The sequence below is a fragment of the Gossypium hirsutum genome, chromosome A04, assembly GCF_007990345.1.
Source record: "Gossypium hirsutum isolate 1008001.06 chromosome A04, Gossypium_hirsutum_v2.1, whole genome shotgun sequence".
NCBI classification, from domain to species: Eukaryota; Viridiplantae; Streptophyta; class Magnoliopsida; order Malvales; family Malvaceae; genus Gossypium; species Gossypium hirsutum.
This window is the reverse complement of record NC_053427.1, coordinates 84,086,241-84,108,305: the sequence shown is the minus strand read 5'-3', so window position 1 is coordinate 84,108,305 and position 22,065 is coordinate 84,086,241. Positions and strand designations below refer to the sequence as shown.

General features: G+C 30.9%; 2 protein-coding genes across 2 annotated transcripts; one reads left to right on the top strand and one right to left on the bottom strand.

The window, feature by feature from the left end:
• LOC107898901 (aminoacylase-1) lies at positions 1 to 3,410 on the bottom strand. The gene is made up of 5 exons (XM_016824472.2): positions 2,591 to 3,410; positions 2,241 to 2,503; positions 1,596 to 1,733; positions 1,022 to 1,261; positions 1 to 436 (listed from the first exon to the last, which is right to left on the bottom strand). Exons 1-5 carry the CDS (start codon positions 3,225 to 3,227, stop codon positions 323 to 325), a joined length of 1,392 nt encoding a protein of 463 aa, XP_016679961.2. The 5' UTR covers positions 3,228 to 3,410; the 3' UTR covers positions 1 to 322.
• Positions 3,411 to 17,604: 14,194 nt separating this feature from the next.
• Positions 17,605 to 19,710, top strand: LOC121228237 (uncharacterized). The gene is made up of 2 exons (XM_041111586.1): positions 17,605 to 18,214; positions 19,332 to 19,710. Exons 1-2 carry the CDS (start codon positions 17,844 to 17,846, stop codon positions 19,570 to 19,572), a joined length of 612 nt encoding a protein of 203 aa, XP_040967520.1. The 5' UTR covers positions 17,605 to 17,843; the 3' UTR covers positions 19,573 to 19,710.
• Positions 19,711 to 22,065: the final 2,355 nt, after the last annotated feature.

The following is a 22,065-nucleotide window of genomic DNA, read 5'->3' as shown; positions in this document are numbered from 1 at the left end:
TAAGATTGTAATCTAGCGATTTATTAAATGTCATTTCATTGTAGACATTGTTTAACCACCGAGCAGAACTTAAACAATTCAGAACCAGGAAAATTATATACTATGACAAGAAGGAAACATGAACGCATAACATTAAGGCTCATTCAATTACCTGATAATCCAAGCAGTTACATGATGAGTCAGCTCTCTTCAGCATAGATAAGTGGTGAAAGTGCTTCCCTTATTGATACATTACTAGGAACATTCTCAACCTCCTCTGTGAAATGGTACAAACAAGGAAGCAAGGGAAGCTAAGAACGTGAAGACATGCCTCTTTGGCTCCTTACAACTCATCTCTCGAAACTCCATCTCTTCCAGGTGGGATATATGATGTATAAGCTTTAATAATGGACTCGTAAACATTAATTCCTTTAAAGTACTCCGCTTTGTTTAGAAACTGCAATAAGGTAGAACACACAACAATCAGATTACAAAGCTGCAATTTCCTAGCACTAGCATCCTAAGTTGCCAAGGGCATATTTATCAGATTCACATGCCTGGCAGAAGATCAAAGACAATGCTCCACTAATCAGAATAATAAAATGGAAGTTACGTTGGCTACTCTCTTTCCGATACCTATGTTCGATGCATACCTAAACATGAATAATGAGATATGACCCTCTAAGGACCTTCCAAGTACATCAAAAATCTTAAACTGAATTGAATATGCTCGTGTCCAACACATACTCGTATTTGACATACACCCAAGTCTGAGTAACACAATGCAACAAAGTTCCAATTGCATATCTTTTAGAATTCTGGACAAAGAACCATTTGTGGCTACCACTACTTCAGGTTCAGTCCTATTTGCAATTGTAATACATGCATCATTCAGCCATATCAATTTTCTATGATACAGAACTCCTAAGTCTTAACCCACACTCAAAAGAAAAGAGAGATAAAACAAGCATCAGGAAGCAAATGGTATATATATACAAGCATACACATAATCAGCATATGACAATAATATTAAAAGATGGACCTCATTATGGTCGTGAAGCAAAAAAGGAGTGTTGGTCATTGGTAAAAAGCCAATAGCTGTTAGGCCTAGTTGCCGGTAATAGCGAGCATCTGTTGCACCGGTAAGAATCTCCGGCTTCCCGATCTTTCCATTAGCTTTCTTGATAGCTTCTTCTATTAGAGTCCACCATGGATTAGAACCATCAGTGGCAGTTATGAGTGGCCTTCCAAGATCATCGTGTGGAGTAGCCTTTTGCTTAAACTGGAAACAGTAATAATTAGTTCAGAAAACAACTTCGTGCAATGCAAATGGCAAACCATCATGTGACACTAGTAAAAGTGGTTAGCTTTGTAATCCTTTTCTTGTCCTAAACATTTTTTATCGCTTCTGTTTCTAAAGGAATGCACCAATAGGATTTAGACAGCGGCAAATATGATGTCACATTGATAAGAATGGATCAGTGTCTCTACTTCTGTTCAAAGGACGGGGGATGTGTTGGGGGGGGGGGCAGTATCCCATTAAGTTTTACACTAACAGATATTATTGCCCAATACCGGTTTGTTTTTCCAAGAGACAAATGTTTCAGTGTCTCTACCTCAAATGTCATGTTTCTTGAAGCAGGTGCCCATTCCTCTTCTATCCGTTTCTCCAAGGATTCTATGTCAGCTGTTGGTGGTACTCGAATATCAAAACCAGCTTCTGCTTCAGATGGCTGCAAGTTCATGACGAAACCCTAGCAGACCGATAATAAAGAATATGTACAAGTTAGAGGATGTAATTAAAGGTATGGCTCATCATGACACACAAGATCGACAGAAATATCACAATGGTGGGAAAGAAATACAGGTGAAAAGGCCCAACAGACAATGCTTTAAATGATTGAACATTTTTAGCATAAAAGTTCGATTCTTTCCTTTAGGAAGTCCAGTGCTTTGAGGGACTATCAGACAAAGGTTAGTAGTGCACATTGTAAGATATCATCGATGAAACAATACTAGTTTGTTTCAGCTTTGTAAATCATCACAGCTATTAAGGTTTTAATGTACCAAAACCAGCTCTACTCAGAAAACTTGTGATTCCAGTTATGGATTTCACTACAACAATATGCAGTGGCGAAACCGAAATACGAAGCTAAACTATCAAGGAAAACAACTCTAGCTTGAGCACACAGCAATATATTCTGACTGAAAAACATAACCTTATGAATTCAGCAACTGATGATCTAAACTTGTGGACTTACAGTGGGAGAAGGTGTGCCAGCCTTGAGAAAGACTATGTTAACCGAAATGACATCTCCTTTAGACTTCAAACCAGCCTTAAGCAAATCGAATTGTGAAGCCCGGAACCTACTTATGCTCTCAATGCTCTTCAAAAGGTTCTCCATTGCACTATTGTCATAGAGCTTTGCCCCATGTCCAGGGGCACCGTTGCTCTTTATCACCAGCCACCATGGAGCCGTCTCCGCATAGAATAGCCTATAATTCTCGTCGGTAGAAGGTAATCCTGTTTTTCAAAAAGACATATTATCAAACACATAAGCTTCAAAGACCCAACTATCATATATTTTCCAATTTATTATCCATTCATTACCTTCATCAAGCACTATTTCAACATTCATATCCTTGAAAACATCAGAGTAAGCTAGCTTCTTAGCACCATCATAGCCACCAATCTCTTCATCAGGTACAAACGATAAGTAAAGAGACCGTTTTGGCTGAAACCCAGAAAGCTTCAACCTACGAATGGCCTCAAGGTATTGCATCCCAACGCTTTTCATATCTTGTGAGCCTCTACCAAAGATATTACCTCCTTCATCGATATAAGCCCCAAGAGGCGGATGGGTCCATTTCGAAGGTTCGAATGGAACCACGTCCATGTGAGAGTTTAAGAGGATAGAAGGAAGGGAAAGGTCGGAGCCTGGCCATTTGAGGAGAATTACTGGTTTGCCTTTGACGAATTCTATGACTTGGGATTCTAAAGAAAGGGAATTGGCTTGGGATAGAAGGAACTGGGTCGAGCTTTGATAGTCTGGGGAAGGTTGGGTTGTGTTGATTTGAAGGTATTGTTGGAATCTCGATATGATTTGGGATTGCTCATTTTGGGTTGGATATGCCAGACCTGCAACAAGCAATGAAAGGAACAGTGGAAGAAGAAGCAGGAGAGATTGATTATGGTAATGGGAATTGCAAGCTTTTTCCATTGATTCCAATAATTCAATCACTGGCATTAGTGAGCTGAGATTACTTGTTGTCTGGTTATAGATTATGGGTAATTTTGTGGTAGCTCAGTCAAACACACTGACACTGTACTTATTATTATAATCTATATTGTAAAAAAATTGTCTCATGAAAGGAGATGTGGAAAGCTTGTCTTAATAAAAGCTCAAAGCTGTCAATGGTGTTTTTAAACTTTGCTGAAAGTGGAAGTTACACAAAAGAAACAAATAAACAAGGCTTTTTTTTATCAAATTAACTAAAAAAATTTAATTAATTAGGTAAATGACTTTTTTTTAATTAAATATGTAAATGATTTAAAATTTATCTTAGTAGAGTCAAAAAGTTTAACCCCGTCAGCAATGATGATAAAAAATTAATTTTTTTGTGAAACTATGTAGGATAGGGACCAATATCCAAAGCCGCTGATCATCCCTTTTTGCAATGTGATTTTCTTTAAGTATTTTAAAATTTTAAAATATTTAATATATATATTTTAGTATATTTAAAATTTTAATATACTTAATATATGTTTTTAATAGGTAAAACTAAGAAAATCTATATATTTAAAATTTTAAAAAAGCTTAAAAAAATTAAATATATTAAAATTTTAAATATATTAAAAAAATGTTAAATATAACTAATTTTAAAATTTTAATATATTTAATATATTTGAAAAAATTAAATATATTTAAAAAATGTTAAGTATAACCAATTTTAAAATTTTAAAATTGTAATATGTTAAAAATTTTAAATATATTCAATTTTTTTAAATATTTTAAAATTTTAAAATTTTAATATATTTTTTAATAGGTAAAGACAAAAGAGATTTTGTAATATATTTAAAATTTTAAAATATTTAAAGAAATTTTAAATATGTTAAAAAATGTCAAGTAGAATCAATTTAAAATTTTTAATATACTTAATATATTTAAATATATTAAAATTTTAATTATAACTAATTTTAAAATTTTAAAATTTTAAATTTAATAGGTAAATATAAAAAATATTTTTTTCATATATATAAAATTTTAAAAAAATTTAAAGAAAAAAAACCTCATTACAAAAATGGATGATGCAGGCAGCTTGAAAATTGATTGCGCCAATTTATTTGGCTCTATAAGGAAAAGGAAAAACTTTTTAAAGCTCCCCATTTTTTTAGAAATTATAATATTTCCCTTACATTTATACAGCTAGCGTCATTTTACATGACTCTACCAATAAATTAATTTTTTTATCCCGGTTGCTGATGTGGCATGTTGGTGACAACAAACTCTTTGGCTCCACCAACTTTCGTCACCAATTTTTGCTATAGATTTTAAGTTATTTACGTGTTTAATTAAAAAAAGGTCATTTACGTAATTAATTAAATTTTTTAGGTTAATTTTATAAAAAAGCCAAGAAACAATGGTAGGCAGAAATGGAAGAAAGAAACAAAAAAATGAGTTTTTTTATAAAACTAACCCAAAAAATAATTAATTACTTAAATGACCTATTTTTTTGATAAAATACGAAAATAACTTAAAATCTATAATAAAAGTTGGTGGAGCCAAAGTATTTGGCACCACCAACATACCATGTTAGCAATCTGGATAAAAAAAATCAATTTTTTGTAGAGTCATGTACGATGGAGCCACCTGTATAAATATTAAGAAAATACTGCGATTTTTGAAAAAATGGGGCTTTAAATAATTTTACATTTTTCTAGTGGAGCTGTATGACTCAAATTTTGCCCGGGCCCAAGACCCATTACCAACCCAATTTCTAAACCCAAAACTACCCAAATCAAACAAGCCCAAATACCTAATTCTAGCCCAACTAAACCCTAAACAGAAAAACGCACAAAGTTTGCTAACCCTAGCCGCCCTAGCCTCCACTACCCACGTCCTCCACCACCATTCACCCACACACCGCATCATTCATGTTTGCCCACGAATCTGTAAAAATGGTGGAAAGATCAATAGAAACTATTGTATCTTGGGGCTATAAAAAAGCCACGAATATTCATTTTAAAAAGGTTACGAACTCAATACAAAAAATAGTCACCCATACATTGAAATAATCAAGAAGCAACAGCAAGATAGAATCTAAATCGGCAAAGGGTATTTCTTTGTTTATTTTTTTATTATTTTTTTTCTCTTCATTTTTTTCGAACTACACATACATATACCCTTTTTTTATTTTCTTTTTAAAACCTTTTGATATATATTAAAATATAAAAAATAATAAAAAGGAAGAAAAATACCTTTTTACCGTCGACCGCCGTATACAGCGGCGCCGGCGGCCGTGCGTGCAGTGGTGGCTCGCAGGAACATTGGCCGGAGGGAGGCCAACTGCAAAGAAAAAGAAAAGAAGTTTTGTTTTTTTTTTTTAGAAATGTTTAAAATGATTTTTTAAAGAAAGTTTTGGCTTTAAATAAGGGGTATAAAACGGCGTCGTTTTGAGCCAAAATTTAAACGCCAAAACAGTGTCGTTTCATTGGCCGACCTACGCCAGTGACCCGACCCAGAGAGGATTCGAGTGTTTTCTAGGGATCAGCTAATTTCACTTTTAGCCTTTTTGCTTTTTTGTAATTGTACAATTAAGGTTATATTATTTTTAATTTTTACCCTATGATTTTGACTTGATTTCGATTCGGTCCTTTTTTAAGCTATGCGTTTTGGAGGGGGAATATTTTCCAGTTCGATCCCTCCACCACGTTGAGTGCGCGTTTCAATTAGGTCCTTTTCTCTTTTATTTGTTTCTGATTTTGCCCCAAAACTCCTATTTTCAATTCAATTTAGTCTTTTTTTAGTTACTTTGCTATTTTATTATTAAATGGATTAATTTGACATTCTTATCATTATTTTAATATTATCACTATTGTTATTTTATTACTGTTATTATTATATATTATTACTTATTATTATTATTATTAGTAACATGTTATTATTTTTATTTTGATTATTATTATTACATTTATTATATTATATTTATTTTATTACTGTTACTATTATTTTATATATATTTACTATCATTTTTTATTTATTATTATTATTAGTAACATATTGTTATTTTTATTATTTTATTATTATTATTCTTATTATTATCATGGTACTATATTAACTAGTTTTGTACTGTTATTACTACCGTTATTATATTTTTATTCTATTTATTTATTTACCTAAAAACCTTATATACCTTTATTTTATTTTATCATTTATTTATATCTTCTTATATAATATTACTTTTTTTCCTCTTTATATTATTATTAATATTACTGTTTTTAAGTTCTTTTTACCATGCTTATTTATTTCTTTGTTTAATATTAGTCTTTTCCGTTTCAAGTTTTAGTTTTTTCTGCTTATTATTATTATTATTTCTATTTTTGGCTGATTTATTTTATTTTATATTATTTTTCTTCTTTATATTGTTGTTTACATTAATGCATTTATTATTCTATTATGCATGTAAATACCTTAATTTATTTTCCATTCTACCACGAAAATCATGTTACATTTTACCCGATACATTTAAATTTTTTTTTTAAAATAAGCATTATTTCGTATTTCGAGATTCAAAAAAGTCGTACCCTAACTTACAGGGTTTCGATTTTCTTGTTAAATCCGAATAAATGAATACTTTAAAAAAAATGTGAATTTTAAATAATCTCGAGAATTAAAAAGAACTTGTATTCTAACTTACGAAATATGATTTCTTTCTAAAAACCGGGATAACTAAATGTCTCTTTCAAAGAATAAATCTTTTCGGTGTTATTTCTCATTTTTGGAGATTTAAGGTATTGTGTCCTAACTTACGGGACGTGATCTTTTCCCTCGATTAGAGTGAAATACATTATCTCCTAAAAAATTTTCGATTAAATAATATTTTAACAAAGGATCGTATTTTTTAAAGTTTCTTTAAATTTTTAATTTTCGACACTAAAACATTAATTAATCAATTAGGTATCAATTTTGGGCGTTATAAGGGTGCTAATTCTTCTTCGTGCGTAAATGAATCCCGAGCCAATTTTTCTAAATTTCGTAGACCAAAATTGTTTTTAATAAATCAAATCGTTTATTAAAAATAACCACTTTTTGAGGTGACCCGATCACACCTCATCAAAAAAGGATTGGTGGCGACTCTAATTTTCGTTTTAAAAAGTCGATTCCTCTTTTTCAAAAAAATAGTTTCGACAAGAGCCAAATAATTTGGAGTGTGTATTCCAACACCCTGATTTTTTTATTTGTTTTTCATTTCTTCCTTTTTTTTATTCTTTTATTTGTTTGTCCTTTTTCGTTTTTTTATTTGTTTTTCTTCATTTACTTTTTCAGTTATTTATTTATTTGACCTTTATTTGTTTTTTTATTTGTCTTATAATATTTTATGTATATTTGTATATTTACTGTAGATTTTAGGTTATTTACTCATTTTATTAAAAAAAAGGTAATTTATATAATTAATTAATTTTTCTCGGTTAGTTTTATAAAAAAAAGCCTGTAAATAATTTTTGTAATGTGAAATTAAGAAAATTAAAGGAATATTTTTAATAGAAATAAAAAAATTGAGAAAAAAATTATGACTTTTTTAAAATATATATATATTTAAAAATTAAAAATATATATTATGACTGGTCACATCCTGTCAATGGCGTCAGCAATGTGACTAGTTATTAAGTTTATAATGCCTAATAATTGTTAGTTTAAAAAAAAAAAAGAGAAGAAGGACGTCCCTATTTAAGAAGGTAGAGTTTTGGTCTTTCCTCCAAATATTTTATAAAAGAAGAGAAGGAAGAAAATAAAAAATAATAAGTTATTTATAGTTTGTATATTATATTTTATAATTATTATAATATAATAATTAATTATATTTAATTTATGTATTTTTTTAAATTTATGCAAATATTAAAATGTCTTTTGGAGCAAATACAAATCACACTTTATCGAGGATCAATGAAAAAGTAAAATTAATTATAAATTAAATACAAAATTCGTTTTAGTTTCTCATTTTTTCTTGCTAAGCGCTACTTTATTCAACGTGTTTTGATTGCATGAAACTGATCTTATTTGATTGTTATTAATCCTTTTTAACTTCTTTTTGCATGAAATTGATCTCTACGTGTTAATAATATTTTTTTAAAATTTACGACACATTCATAATTTATATATTAATTTTTTTTAGTATGACGACTTTTCTGCTTAATTTTACTTTGTTGTTGTGCATGGTTCTATTTGTGGGATACAAAAAAGTTACATTTGTCTTCCACTAATTTTACACCACCTAAATAAAAACAAAAATTCGCATTCACACAAGGAAACTAGGAATATATATTAATTTCCTTTAGCTAATCTATATATCATATTATAAGTGTTCAAATCAGATTGAATCAAGCTCGAAATTATTAGAGTTAGGATTAAATTTATCTTTAACGAGTGAATATTTTCTTTTATAAAAGTTCTCGTATGTAAGATAAAATTTTGAGTTTGAATATGTCTGGTTTATATTCTATGTAACACTTTATGTATTATTATAGATATCGATTCAATAAAAATAAGTTTTTATTTTTATTTTTATATTTACTCATCAAGACCATGAATACGAGCAATGTCATCGCCCACTTGAAGGACGGTACCAGTATTTACAATCTTTACTTTTTTATTATATTGCTCAACACGTGCACAGATAATATTACTAATTTCGTCGGCTTAAATAGTTACCATGTGTATTTCCTAATTATTTTTTGGAAGAAAAAAAATAATGTCTACAATCTACAATAAAGTAAAAGGTAAAAAAAAAAGGCTAATCATTTATTTCTTTCATTACCCCAAACAAGCCAATATTAACGCTAATGGTGCGAAAATGTAACTCGTTGTTTAAAGAACTGTTCAGAGTTCCTAGAGCTCCTTGTAAAGTTTGTTGAAAAACCCGTTGTCGGACTTGATTAATCGCTCTTCGTTGTTCAAAATAAATGGCCTATGTTTTTTTAGGACATTATTTTTTTTTGTTTGATGTATTTTTTGTAGTTATATGGCTGCCTTTTGTTTTAATGCTTGGCTATGATTAGGGCATAATAATCACATTTGATCTCTATGTGTTATTACTAATATTTTATGACAAATCTTCATTCTATTATTAATATTTTATTAATCATTTAATTTAACTTAAACAAAAAAAAAAACTTCAAATGGCTACATTGGTATAATATAAGTGTGATGCTTTTGTTTTCTTAACATTTCAGTTTTACTCTTAAATATATAATTTTATGTTTAAATTATATAGATAATTGATTTATCATATTTTTATAAAAATTTTACAATACAGGATGGGTATCGAGTTTTGAGGTCACGGTTTCATTTTTCTAAGTACGATCTGGACGAGCGAATCATGCCATACTTACAGTTGGCAGGATTTGGGGATGTCGCATTGATTCGAAGGTTTAATCTGAAGACGAACTTAATATCCACCTTGGTTGAGCGGTGGTGTACGGAGACCCACACTTTCATTATGTCGTGCAGAGAGTGCACTATCACATTGGAAGATGTCGCTATTCAACTTGGGTTACGAGTTGATGGTGCTATAGTCACAAGCTGAAGCAAAGTGTTGGAACCTTCAGTACTATGCCATAGATTGCTTGGACGGTCCTCTAGTGATAGGGAACAAAATTTTACATGCTTGACATTGGCATGGTTGAAAGCAAATTTTAAAGAGTTATCTAGCACTGCTATTGAGCATGAGGTAATGTGTGCTGCTCGATCCTATATTATACAACTAATTGGGGGGTACTTATGCCGAACCACACGTCTAATAGGGTCTACTTAATGTGTGGTGCATTAACACGCCGGTACTCAACTTCTCAACCGTTGAGTGGTACAACGCCGGTTGAGTTATGCGACAATTTGTGTGTAGACAATTCATGCCGATCAAGCCACAACAATTTGTTGATGTCCACGATAAGACCGTGAAGGGGAAACATACAATAGATTGGAGTGTGGAACATAAATGTTATGTAGCACTATGGAATGCCCGGTGGTACTACAGGTGACCTAAGATGCACTCTTGCATGTTTGACTTCAGTCCATCGACTAAATACATGCAGTGGTACATGACTTGATGGCACGTTTATTTATATAGTGGGCAACTTATGATAGTACCAGATTACAGCTATAGACGTGGAAGCCAACCTATGGGGGATCTAGAGGATCAACTATGGCGGAGCATGACTCGAATGACCAACTTTTGAACACATCTGACTAATGGGTTGACATTTTTTGTGATGGGTCGTAGAGCAATTCATATCATCGGACATGGGCAGTTCGAGTTCATATCACCCAGAGCAACTACCGATGTCATTTGATATGTTTAGTAATAAAATGTACTCCACCCCACCTTAGGCCACATTCGATCCAACTGTCGATCTTTCTTATGTATACAGTATACCCCAACGTCTACCCCATCAACGGAGGCCTGTAAATTGTTATACCTTGAATGACGATACCACTCTCAGTTCTTTCCAATTTTGAGTTATTTAAATTTTATTTCCAAAAGACCATAAAATGCAAACATCGGGTACAACATTTAATTTCCTTCAGACCATGAAGATTGACTGGTCGACGAAAAACTCTTCTCCCCACTTCCAGTTGTCCATTTGGGCTTCTATAAGGAAACGTTTGCAAGTCCACGATAGTTCCTGGGATGTATTCCACCATTGCTAAAATCTAACTCTGAAGTTTATTATATGACTCATCCTAGTTACCGTACAATTGTTGTATGGTCATTTGTTTCGCCCACCGTGTTTTCCTGTACAACACTCTGTGCTGGAATCGGGCTTGCATGTCTGCAATCAATGTCGACACATGAATGATTGGGCTATCTTTCACTAGTGGCATGATGCAGTTGCAAATACTTTTGACATCCAATTTTCGATAGTCTTGAGACATACGTGCGGTAGTGCATGTATAATGCCCTTCTAATTTTCGTATTTGCCACTGTTGAGTCCTTTGTATAAATGCAGATCGAACCCGCCAACCACACCTATCGCCGGCTCTCCAACATTCCCCAACATATAATGTCAGTGTAGACTTGGCAACTTTGTAATCAATGGACAACTTCATGTTGTATTGTTTGATGGCAAACACACAGTCTGCCTTGTTCTCGAACTGTTACCCAACGAACAACTCCTTCAACTGCAATTTTGACGCCAATCTATGAGTAGGTACTATATCAGCGTGCTCAAGGAACTTGAATGCATACGCCCCTAGGTTCATTTCGTAAAACAATGCCATGACCCGGGTTACTCTGAACATCTTCAACCTCCTCCGAGCTTTCATCATCGATATTATCTGAAACCTCATCAACATCAGGGTCACTAAAATCTTCACGCCCTAATCAAAATCTTCACCATTATTGGTCCTTTCTTTGACGTCTGCCTATGTGCTTATTATCACCTCCGGATGTATTTATAGACGAGGACCGGGAGTAGGGTTGTTATACGAATGTTATACGAACTCCTACCATAATTTGGATTTTCGGGTATTTTTTATATCCCTTCGCATTCTAACTGGTCTATCCATTCGACATTAAGATCAAAGTCAAATCCATAATGTTGACTTATTGGATTAACATTCTCAACATGCTCTAAGTCCGTTAACTCAGAAAATAACTCAATTGGTTGGGGGTTCTCACTCTCAGTCGACCACCATATTTCCATTATAGTGTCCAAGTCATTATCATCTAACAGTTGTATCTTACAAAATTTTAACGGATTTGTAGAGATTGGAAACTTGTAAAATAATTTGGACATCACCCTTCCACAATGGATAGCTATTTTTGCAATGATTTTTCTTTTCATTTATGCTAGCTTCACATTCTTTTGAATTGCAACCCTAGTTTTTGCCAACCTTGAAATAGACAACCAACATCACCTTTTACAATTTCACCATAAAAAAGAACGTACACCAAAAACACCTCGTTATTTATCTTCAACATAATTTTTGAACTCTCCTACTAAATACAACAATTTTACCATTCTATATATGTTAGAGAACCAAGAGGTTGAGCCATAAAGAATGGCTCCACCGAAATAAAATATCAAATTTTAAATTTTTATATTAAAAAAACATATTTAAAAAAAAATTACACTTGTAATAAAGTGGTGGAGGCCATCCTAAATGGCTCCACCAAATAAAATATTTTTTAATTTTAAATATAATTTAAAAAAAGTTTTAATATATTTAAAAATAATTTTAAAAATTTAAATTTAAATTTTTAAAAAATATATTTAAAAATTTTAAAATATACATTTAAAATATTATAAAACAAATAATAAATTTGAAAGGTTATATCTTTAAAAATAATATATTTTAAATATTTTATAATATTAAAAAATTATATTTAAGATTTAAAAAAATAATATTATAAAACATTTAAAATATTATAAAACTAATAAAAACAAATAAATAAATAACTGAAAAGTAAATAAAGAAAAACAAATAAAAAATCGGAAAAGGACAAACAAATAAAAGAATCAGAAAAAGAAACAAATGAAAAACAAATAAAAAAAGCAGGGTGTTTGACTAGGCAACAGAATATACAGAATAGGTGGTGCAAAATTAACCAGAAAAATGTAAAATTACTTAAAGCCTTCTTATTTTTTCAAAATTCGTAATATTTCTCTAGTATTTGTACAAGTAATACTATTTTACATAGTTCCACTAAAAATTTGACTTTTATCCAGATTACTAACGTGACTTGTTGATAGCGCCAAACACTTTGGCTCTACCAACTTTTTCTATAGATTTTAAGTTATTTTCATATTTTATAAAAAAAATAGATCATTTAAGTAATTAATTATTTTTTTAAGATTAGTTCTATAAAAAAGAAAAAAAAACTAAAAAAAAGACAAATTTGAGATCTGTTTCAAACTTAAAGGGAAAAAAACAAAGGGAAAACAGAGATGTGGGGCGATAATGTTTGAGAGGTTTGTCAAAAGTTTCACCCTTAAATGCAAACTACGGTGGATGCCAATCAAGTCACCAATTTTTTTATTTGATTAATTTACCCGATTCAATCAAAAAAATTATTAAAAATTTATAAAAACATAAATGTTTTAAAATAGAGAAAATTGATTCAATTGGTTTTTTTTTAACTTGGTTCAATCGGTTTGTATTAGTTTGCGAATCAATCAGTTCAACCCTTTTCCCCGGACTAGTACACTAATTCTGATTTATGAAATAACTTTTTTTTTATCTCGTCAGGTAGATCATGTAGGTGGTGAAGTTCGAAAATATAATTAATAGTCAATGTCTCGGCCTCGGAAGGGCAAATTTCAAGCATTACTAATATTGTCAGAAATTATAAAAGAAAAGAAAGAAATGTAGAAAAAATAAAAATAAAAGAAATAAAAAAATATTTTTTGAAGTTTATATGATATGGTGGTTTATTATTGGCTAGAATTTTCTTTTAACGAATATAATATTTTGGTGTAAATTGGGTAACATAATAATAGTTTAGGTACCACTTATGAACAAAAAAAGTTTAGATACCAACTTGGGAAAATTAATATAATTTAGTAACTAATTTGTGGGTTAGGACCATTTTAAAATAGATTTAACAGTTTAACCAATAGAAGTACCAACTTAGAAAAAAATGTAATTTAGATACTACTTGTGACCAAATAAAATTTTAGGTACCAAGATGGAAAAAAGAGTATAACTTAGGTACCAATTTGATTTAGGTACCAATTTGTGAATTAAGTTATTTATAATTGATAGATCTGTGATAAATTTGAATAAATAATTTTCAAATATTTTTTTATTATCTCAAGAAAAATTATTTGCCTCTAAACCAATATCTTAATTGGCAAATAAAATTTTTTTTAAAAGTGAGGTAGATATCTAAATATTAATATACCCATATATTGCCTTAAAATATTTGAATCTTTTTTTTTTTTCTAAATTCTCAATGTTTATGATCACGATTATAAATTAAGTGCACGCAAATATATAAATATGTCATCATTCTCCATAAGTCCATCATTATTGTCGGTTGACTATTTTAAAGAATTTTGTTACAAAATAAAAAGAGCATGTATACAGTAATAGATGGAGGAATTTTACTCTAGATATCAAATAAGTAATCGAGTCAAATAAACATGCTATCAGTAACACCAAAAAAACTAAAAATTGATGTATTTTAAAACATTAAAAAAATTATATAAAAATTGATTTCATTTTTTAAATATTTTTAAAATACATTTTTTTATAAAAATTGATTGTATTCCTAACTAAATACAATTTTTATATAAAAATTTTAATATTTGAAACATGATTAGCAAATATATATATTTTATTTGAAGATACAATATTTTTTACTATTTATAAATTTTTAATTATTTTTACACTATTTTACATTTTCTAATAATTTTTATTTTTTACAATTTTTTAAAAATTCTAACATATTTTTATTTTGAAAATTATACAAATTTTATTTATATATATATTTATACGTTTTTAAAATATTTTTAAAGATTTTTTCTAGATTATGATGTTATTGTGACGTTAGTGTACGACATGTGGCGATTTTATGATTGGCTAAATATCTTTTTTTAAGGTTTAAAGGATTGAATAAAGCATATGATAATGTTAAGGATTGAACGAGGAATATTTGATAATGTTAGAAAGGACTAAAAAAAACTTTAAAGATTAAAGTAAAAAAAAAAAGTATACTTAAAGTCTGAAGTGTACATTAAATCAAAGATTTAAGCCAAAGGTTAATCGATTGTCTCTTCATTATGTACGGATTATAGTAGGAAAATTCTTTGAGTATGATACGAAGCAGCTATTTCAGGGTTTTTGAAACTTTCTACGTATTTGGATACAGTTAGACATTTATAACCCGCTGAAAAAAAGAAAGAAAGAAAATTATAATCTCTTCATCAAAGTTAACCCTTTTTTGCTTCTAATGCGGTTGTTTAGGCTATGGTGATAATTTTTGTCCACTAAAATTACGCCATGGAATGCAGGAGATGGAGCTGGGATGGACTTATCTTTACGTGCCCAACCGAGAAGAGCTACAACGATGAACAACATCTGGCCGAGGTAGAACAATGTGATCAAATCTGCTTAAATGTGAAAACAACCAAATATCTAATTAGAGGACACAAATAGCCTCACTCAATTGATCCATTTACCAGTAAACCCTAGCTTAGACATAACAAAGCAGAAGAAATCCCAATTAACACTATCATATGCCTTATTAATATTAACTTTATACCAAGCTCACCCACTTTCCAATGCCATTTGTTCTTCAAATAGTTAATGATCTCAAAATCTGCTATCAGTGATAAGTCGTCCAGGAACAAAGGCTGATTGCAAAGATGAAATAATCTTAGGCAGAATAGTCTTCGACTATTTCACAAGAGGTTTTGCAAGAATTTTATAGACAACATTACACAATGCAATTGGAGGAAGATCCTTCACAGAATCAGACTTGCATTAGTTTCATTGGGACAAGGCGGAAACTTACAAGCATCAACCCATGAAATGCACTAGGAAGCAACATCCGACCCAACAATGGGCTAGAATTTTTGAGAAAAAAGTTGGGTTCATACCGTTCAACCCGGAGGCTGCAAGCAGAGAAAGGGACCACAAGCATATCATTATCAAAGTTGAAACCATTTTTTGAATAAAAATTAGCTTCGCAATATTCGAAAAAAAATGAAAATTTTAATTCTTTAAAACTTTGGGTTTTATTAAAAACACAGGAGTCGTCCGCCGATTTTTCCTTTTAAAAAAGTAACCATTTTACAATATTTTTTTTAGAATATAATTTTTAGTCTATGTTGAAGCTTAGAGAAAAATTAAGACAGGAATTGGTTACGTTCGAAGAAAATTATAACGCCATCATAATGTCCATAAATTAGTTCCTTATTAATTACACATTACTTTGTAATTTTGAAAATCATAAGTTTGAATTTGATGATTAATCATGATCCCGTAAAATTTTGAATATGCATGCATTAATTAAAATTTTGAATGTAATGAATGTTATTTTTTTGGTGAATTATAATATCAGAATAAAGCCCAAACAACCAACGCAACTCTAAACCGGACCATACTTGCGACGGGAACACCCTTAATCACTAAATCATTATATGGATTCATAATGAACCTTATTTTTTTAAGGTTGTCTGCATTAAAAAAATATTCGCAAATTTTTATGAACATATAAGCAATGACCATTTAACATCATTAAACATACAAGAAAAAAATGAAACTAACATCATTATGCTCAACCACACAACAAATTATACTTACATGCTTATTAATTATACCGGTGCATATATTTGGAATATATATCATGAGTCTAGCTCTCCCAGAGCAGAATTTTAGTTCCGTTTTTTAAGCTTGGATTCGGTCCAAGTTGAAAAATGAACTTAAAATTTTGTTTAAACTTGATTCATATTAAAAATGTTAAATTTGAGCTCAATCTGGCTGGACTGTAATAAATATTTTTAAATTATTTTTTTATATAAAAAATTAAAAAAATAAATATATCAAATACATTAAAAATATTAAAATAAATATTTTACAACAAATTAAAATACAAACTAGGCTAAATTAAACACATATTACTAAAGAACACAATTGGTTGTTGTTGTCCCTAAGCGAACCTGTCGTTTGGAAGCTTGAGCGTGAAAAAGTTTAGAATTAGCCTCCAGTAAGCTTGTTCACGAGTTTGAAATCACATAATTGGACAATAAGGGGAGAAGGGTACGAACCAGTATTGTTTGAGCTAGTTACAACCAGTTAGATTAAGAATCGATTAGGGTATTGGTTAAGAGAGTGATTTTGAATCAGTTAGACTCGAAACCGATATAAATCGATATTTTTTTAATCTTTAAAATTTTTAATAAGTTTTTAATCAGACTGATTAGACCAATCGGACTAGCGAACCGGTGGCCTGATCGTTTCAAGGCTCGATTTAAAAAACATTGGCATAAACACCTCTTCCATTATTCTCAATTTCAATATTGAACAAACTAGTCACTCTCAAAAACCAATGGGGGCAATTAATTCCTCTCAATTTTAGTATGATAATAAATTTAGCCCTTAATTTGTATATTATGTACAAATGTTGACAATGTATAAATATTTCAGGTTAAATTTGTTAAATCAAGACCAAATTGATAGAATATGTAAACTTTGAATACCAAAATTATTATTATATCAACAGAAAATATGTACAATTAACGAAAAATATTAAAGTTGTGATTAATTATTTTTAATTGCTTATTTTCAAATTTTGATAAGGATTAAATTGTTCTACGACTTCTAGGGGGACCAATTTGCTCCAATATCGATATTGAGAAGGACCAAAAAGGTGTTTCTACCAAGAAAGGTTTAATGAAAGTTTCCATATTTTATTAAGAAAAACCAGTAATTAGGATGTAATTTGGTAAATTAGCTGTAATTAAGGTGTCAAATTAAGAAACCCATTTCAAAACTTCACGCTCCAAAAAAATCTGCACTTTTTCTTATTCAACAATCAAACTCCCTTTCTTCCCTCACATTTTACGACAATCAAAAACCTCAGAAAAATAAAATTTCCCGGAAAATCTCATTTCTCGATCCTCTCCCAATAACCCATTAACAATGGAGAATTGCATGAGACTCTGCATGAGAAAGCTAGCGCTTTGGTACACCAAGACGTTCAAGCCCCTCATGACCCATGACGAGCTCGAACCCATTATGGCCACCATGGGTTTCGTCGGCCTCCCGCCGGACCACGGAACTTCGCCGGTCGTTTGGAAGGAATATGTCTATCGGGCGTCTCCGGGCTTTTTATGGCGGTGGTCGACGAAGTCTTCGTCTTGTCTGGGTGAACCGCCGACGACGGAGCCGCCTAGACTGAAACTGCCTTACCCAAGGATTGATGGGCTTCACATTTACACTTACCGCGCTTTCCTAGACGCCGTTAACTTTTATCTTGAGATGTGCGATATTTCTGAAGTCTTCCACATTAGGTACGGATTGCCTTTTTCTTTTCACACTCTTAAAGCTTGTTTGTTGGGAAATCAAGGTTTAAATATTTGCTCCACATTTATTGTGTTAATTCATTCTTAAATAGTGTGATGATTTTAGCTAAAAACAATAAAAGCAAATAGACAAAGATTATGGTTTCCAATGCAATTTGTATTAGGATGATGTTCATTTCTTTGAAGTTTAATATTTGTTTCTGGTCGATGATGCTGCTTGAAAGTTACAAACAAAATCTAATAATATTTGTATTCAACGGACACTCAAATCCGAGTAACATAATTGGCATAGTTCAATAATTTAGCTCTCTTAAAGTGGAATCTTAGGTTAAATATGTGATATATGCAGCAACAAAAAAATATTTGTTAATAGATTAAATAGGTCGTTTTTTTTTATAATTTAGAAAAATAAATCAAGCTCATCTCACTGGAAGACATGTTGAGAAAGAGCGTTCAGCTGGAATCGTTTTCTGAAAAGTTCAAAGAAAATGCTTTTAGTTGAACACAGTTTCCCTAAAATGCAGCAAAAATCTCACTCCGCAAGATGAGCTTTCTTGTCAACTGTGCCTACTTCCTTAAATATTTCCTAAAAATGCCTACTGACTTAGACCAATTAACTTTTTTTCCGACATATATAGTTAATTTAGCATCTCTTGAATTCAAATTTCTCTGAAATCTTAACATGTCTTGAATTTGAATCCAAATATTTTCTCTGTGACTTGAATTTTGGTGTTTGTGTGATGTATGCTTTTAGGGGTAAGTTTATTTTGTTTATATGTTTTTTCATGTATTTTGAGGATGTTCGAAGGCTCATTATTCCACATTCATATCCAAGTACGTGTGAGATACAGAGTTAAACTTCTTATAAATTTAAGAGTCTTTTTCTAGTACTGAAAATGAAAAAACTGAGATTGAATATCTATGGTTAGCAAATTAATCCTTGGTATTAAATAAATTTCGAGCTCGATAAGTTTGTCTCGATGTTCCCATCGTTATCTCTTTGTACCCATGTTTGGATATTAGTTCGATAAGAATACATTCGGAGAAAAATGAAGAGTTGGAGCAAATATAAGCTAACTTTCCGTGCTTTCTTATTCGTGTTTAGGGGAATGCCGCTTTACCGGAGTCACGATCGGAGCCGGAAATGGAGATGTATGGAAGAAGACGATAGTGTGTTCGTTTACAGGGAAGGCACACTAGAGCAAACAACATATACTTTGTATCATTTCAACAAGACAAACACCAGCTACAATGGTTACAGTTCTATAGTTATACGAGACAAAGGGAACAACAACAATGCTACTGTTAGCAGCTGTTTTGTTCCATTGAAAGACATTATAGTATGACCTTCAAAGGTTATCTCTCAGTTTTGACATGCATGGTTCCATAGTTGTTTTTTTGAAACAGTGATTCCTTTTATCATCATTAAGAGAGATGAAGAATTTAGAAAGAAAAAAACACACAGAGATGTTGAGAAACTGAAAGAAATAGATTGCTTCCATGCAATGGCTGTGTGTTTTATATAGCTTGCAGCGTGGTCTCTATGGCTCTCACATGGCGTTGTCCGTCTGTGGTTTATTCTCGGTTTCAAAAAAAAGTATCATGCTAAAACCCTAATTAGATCCGTTAATTTTTTTATCCGTTTTATCATTTAAATAATAAAAGATTAAAAATATAATAACAGAACTAGATTTAAGTAAAATTAAGGGTTTTCTAATTTCTTTTTTAAATTTAAAGTTCAATAAATGTAAATAAAATTCATTTAAAATTTAAAAACACTTTTATTATTTTATATTAAAAAAAGAAAATGGCATTTATTGTTAGATTGAGGTTTATCACTATCTGCATTTGTGATGATTGGTTTTTTCTTTTTTTTCTCTTGTTCATCTTTATTTGATTCGTTTTTCATGTGATGTATTGGTTGATTTTACATATTATTGTAGTTGATCGAATATGTGTTTATACTTATAATTTGTGTATGTTTTTGAAAGGAAAAGGTCTTATATTAATCAAAATATGATTACAACAAAATGGAACGCAACACAGAACAAAATGGCAAGTCAACTCCAGAGATTAAACAAATCAAGGCAAAGCATAAAATCATCCGATCAATACTCAAATCAGAAAGACGCAAAACAAAATAAGTGAACTTCTAAACACTCCTTTCAATTGCAAATCAATGCTCAAAGAAATTGCAACTCATTGCTCAAAGCAATAAGTGAAATAAGCTCAAGATAGTCTCATTAAGTGCACCAACTTAGCCTGCAAATTTGTTGGCTTCCCTATAGATGTGAACTATATCCCAAGTATAATAAGAATTTCTAAATATAAGAGTGGAGTACACGTTATCTTTTAATGACGAGGTGTTAAAACGGGATCTTTTATCTAATTGACGGAATTTAAGTTATCTAGTTCGATAATAAGTTTATGCGAGATGAACCATCTCTATTCAGTGAAAGAAATAACCGCGACTCATATTGCAAGTAGTTTTGCCGTGGTGGAATAAGGTTCACCGACTGCTCTTGAGGAAGACATCAAAACTTCACCAAGTTCGTTAATAAGAACACCTCCAATACCAGCGAGGCCATCCCTCTCCCTGATGCAGCACCATTAATGTTGAATTTAAGGAAACCAGACTGCGGAGGGTGCCATCTTTTGGATCATCTAGCAAGCTTCTTACAAATAGGAGATTGAATAAGAAGAGGGAAGTGTAAAATGTCATCGAATGAGGCCTTAAGAGTCAGGCCACTTAGCTTTGAACCACCAAGCAACCCTAGCATATATAATATCAATAACTAGAACCCTATTCCATATTTTGTTATTGAAGATCATCTTTCTGTGAGACCAAATGGACCAAACAACATCAAAGAATAGCATAGAGCATATCTTGTTGCAACACTTAGGGTTAATACCACAAATCCATGCCATGAAAAACATATCACAGGATTGTTTGGGACCAACCGCAGGATCTCCCATAACGAAGCACAATGCTGCCAAATAGCCCAACACTCAAGACAACTAAAAAACAAGTGATTTGTTCTCTTCCTCTGAACCACACAATGGGCAGTAGCAAGTGTTGGATGGGATAATAATCAATAACACGAGTCATATGCTTTGTAGTTGCCACTTTGATGAATTCTCTGCATCAAAAACTCATGAAATTGGTTATAAACTATGGATCCAACATTGCAGTTAAGACTATAGCAACATGATCTGTAGATTTTTACTATAATGAAATTGCTCGTGGTTGCTACATAATGATTTTGCATTATAAAAATTGAGTCTTGACTAGATCATGTCACCCCAGGAGAGCATCTAAGAGTCTTACAATCAGCCTAGATAACTTGATCCAGTATCCTATTCACATTATCGTTGTAGCTATGGTTCAACTTCTTTACCCACTACTCTCTATGAATTATCTTTGATTTGGTGCTGATTTTCGAGTAATGCTACGATAATATGTTTTTAAAATTTTGTGTTCAGTTCTTCGAATCTTAGATTACATTTCGTAATAGGATTACGGGAATGTAAGATTACGAATGGAATGCGAGATTAACTTGTTTAGTTCATTTGGTTAGGATGTAAGATCAAGTGTTTAGTTGACGGAATGTGAAATTACTTAAAGATATTTTTTACTCAATTATATATCCTCGTTATAGAATTTGTTTTTTTTAATAAGTTTAGTTCCTTCAATATTTTCTAGTCTTAATTTCCATAGAATTATAATAAATTTTTATATTGTACTTTTTATTACAATATATATGTTAATAAGTATTATATGATGCCAAAATAAATTTATAAATCATAAATATAGTAATGCATGAAACCATAATTAATAT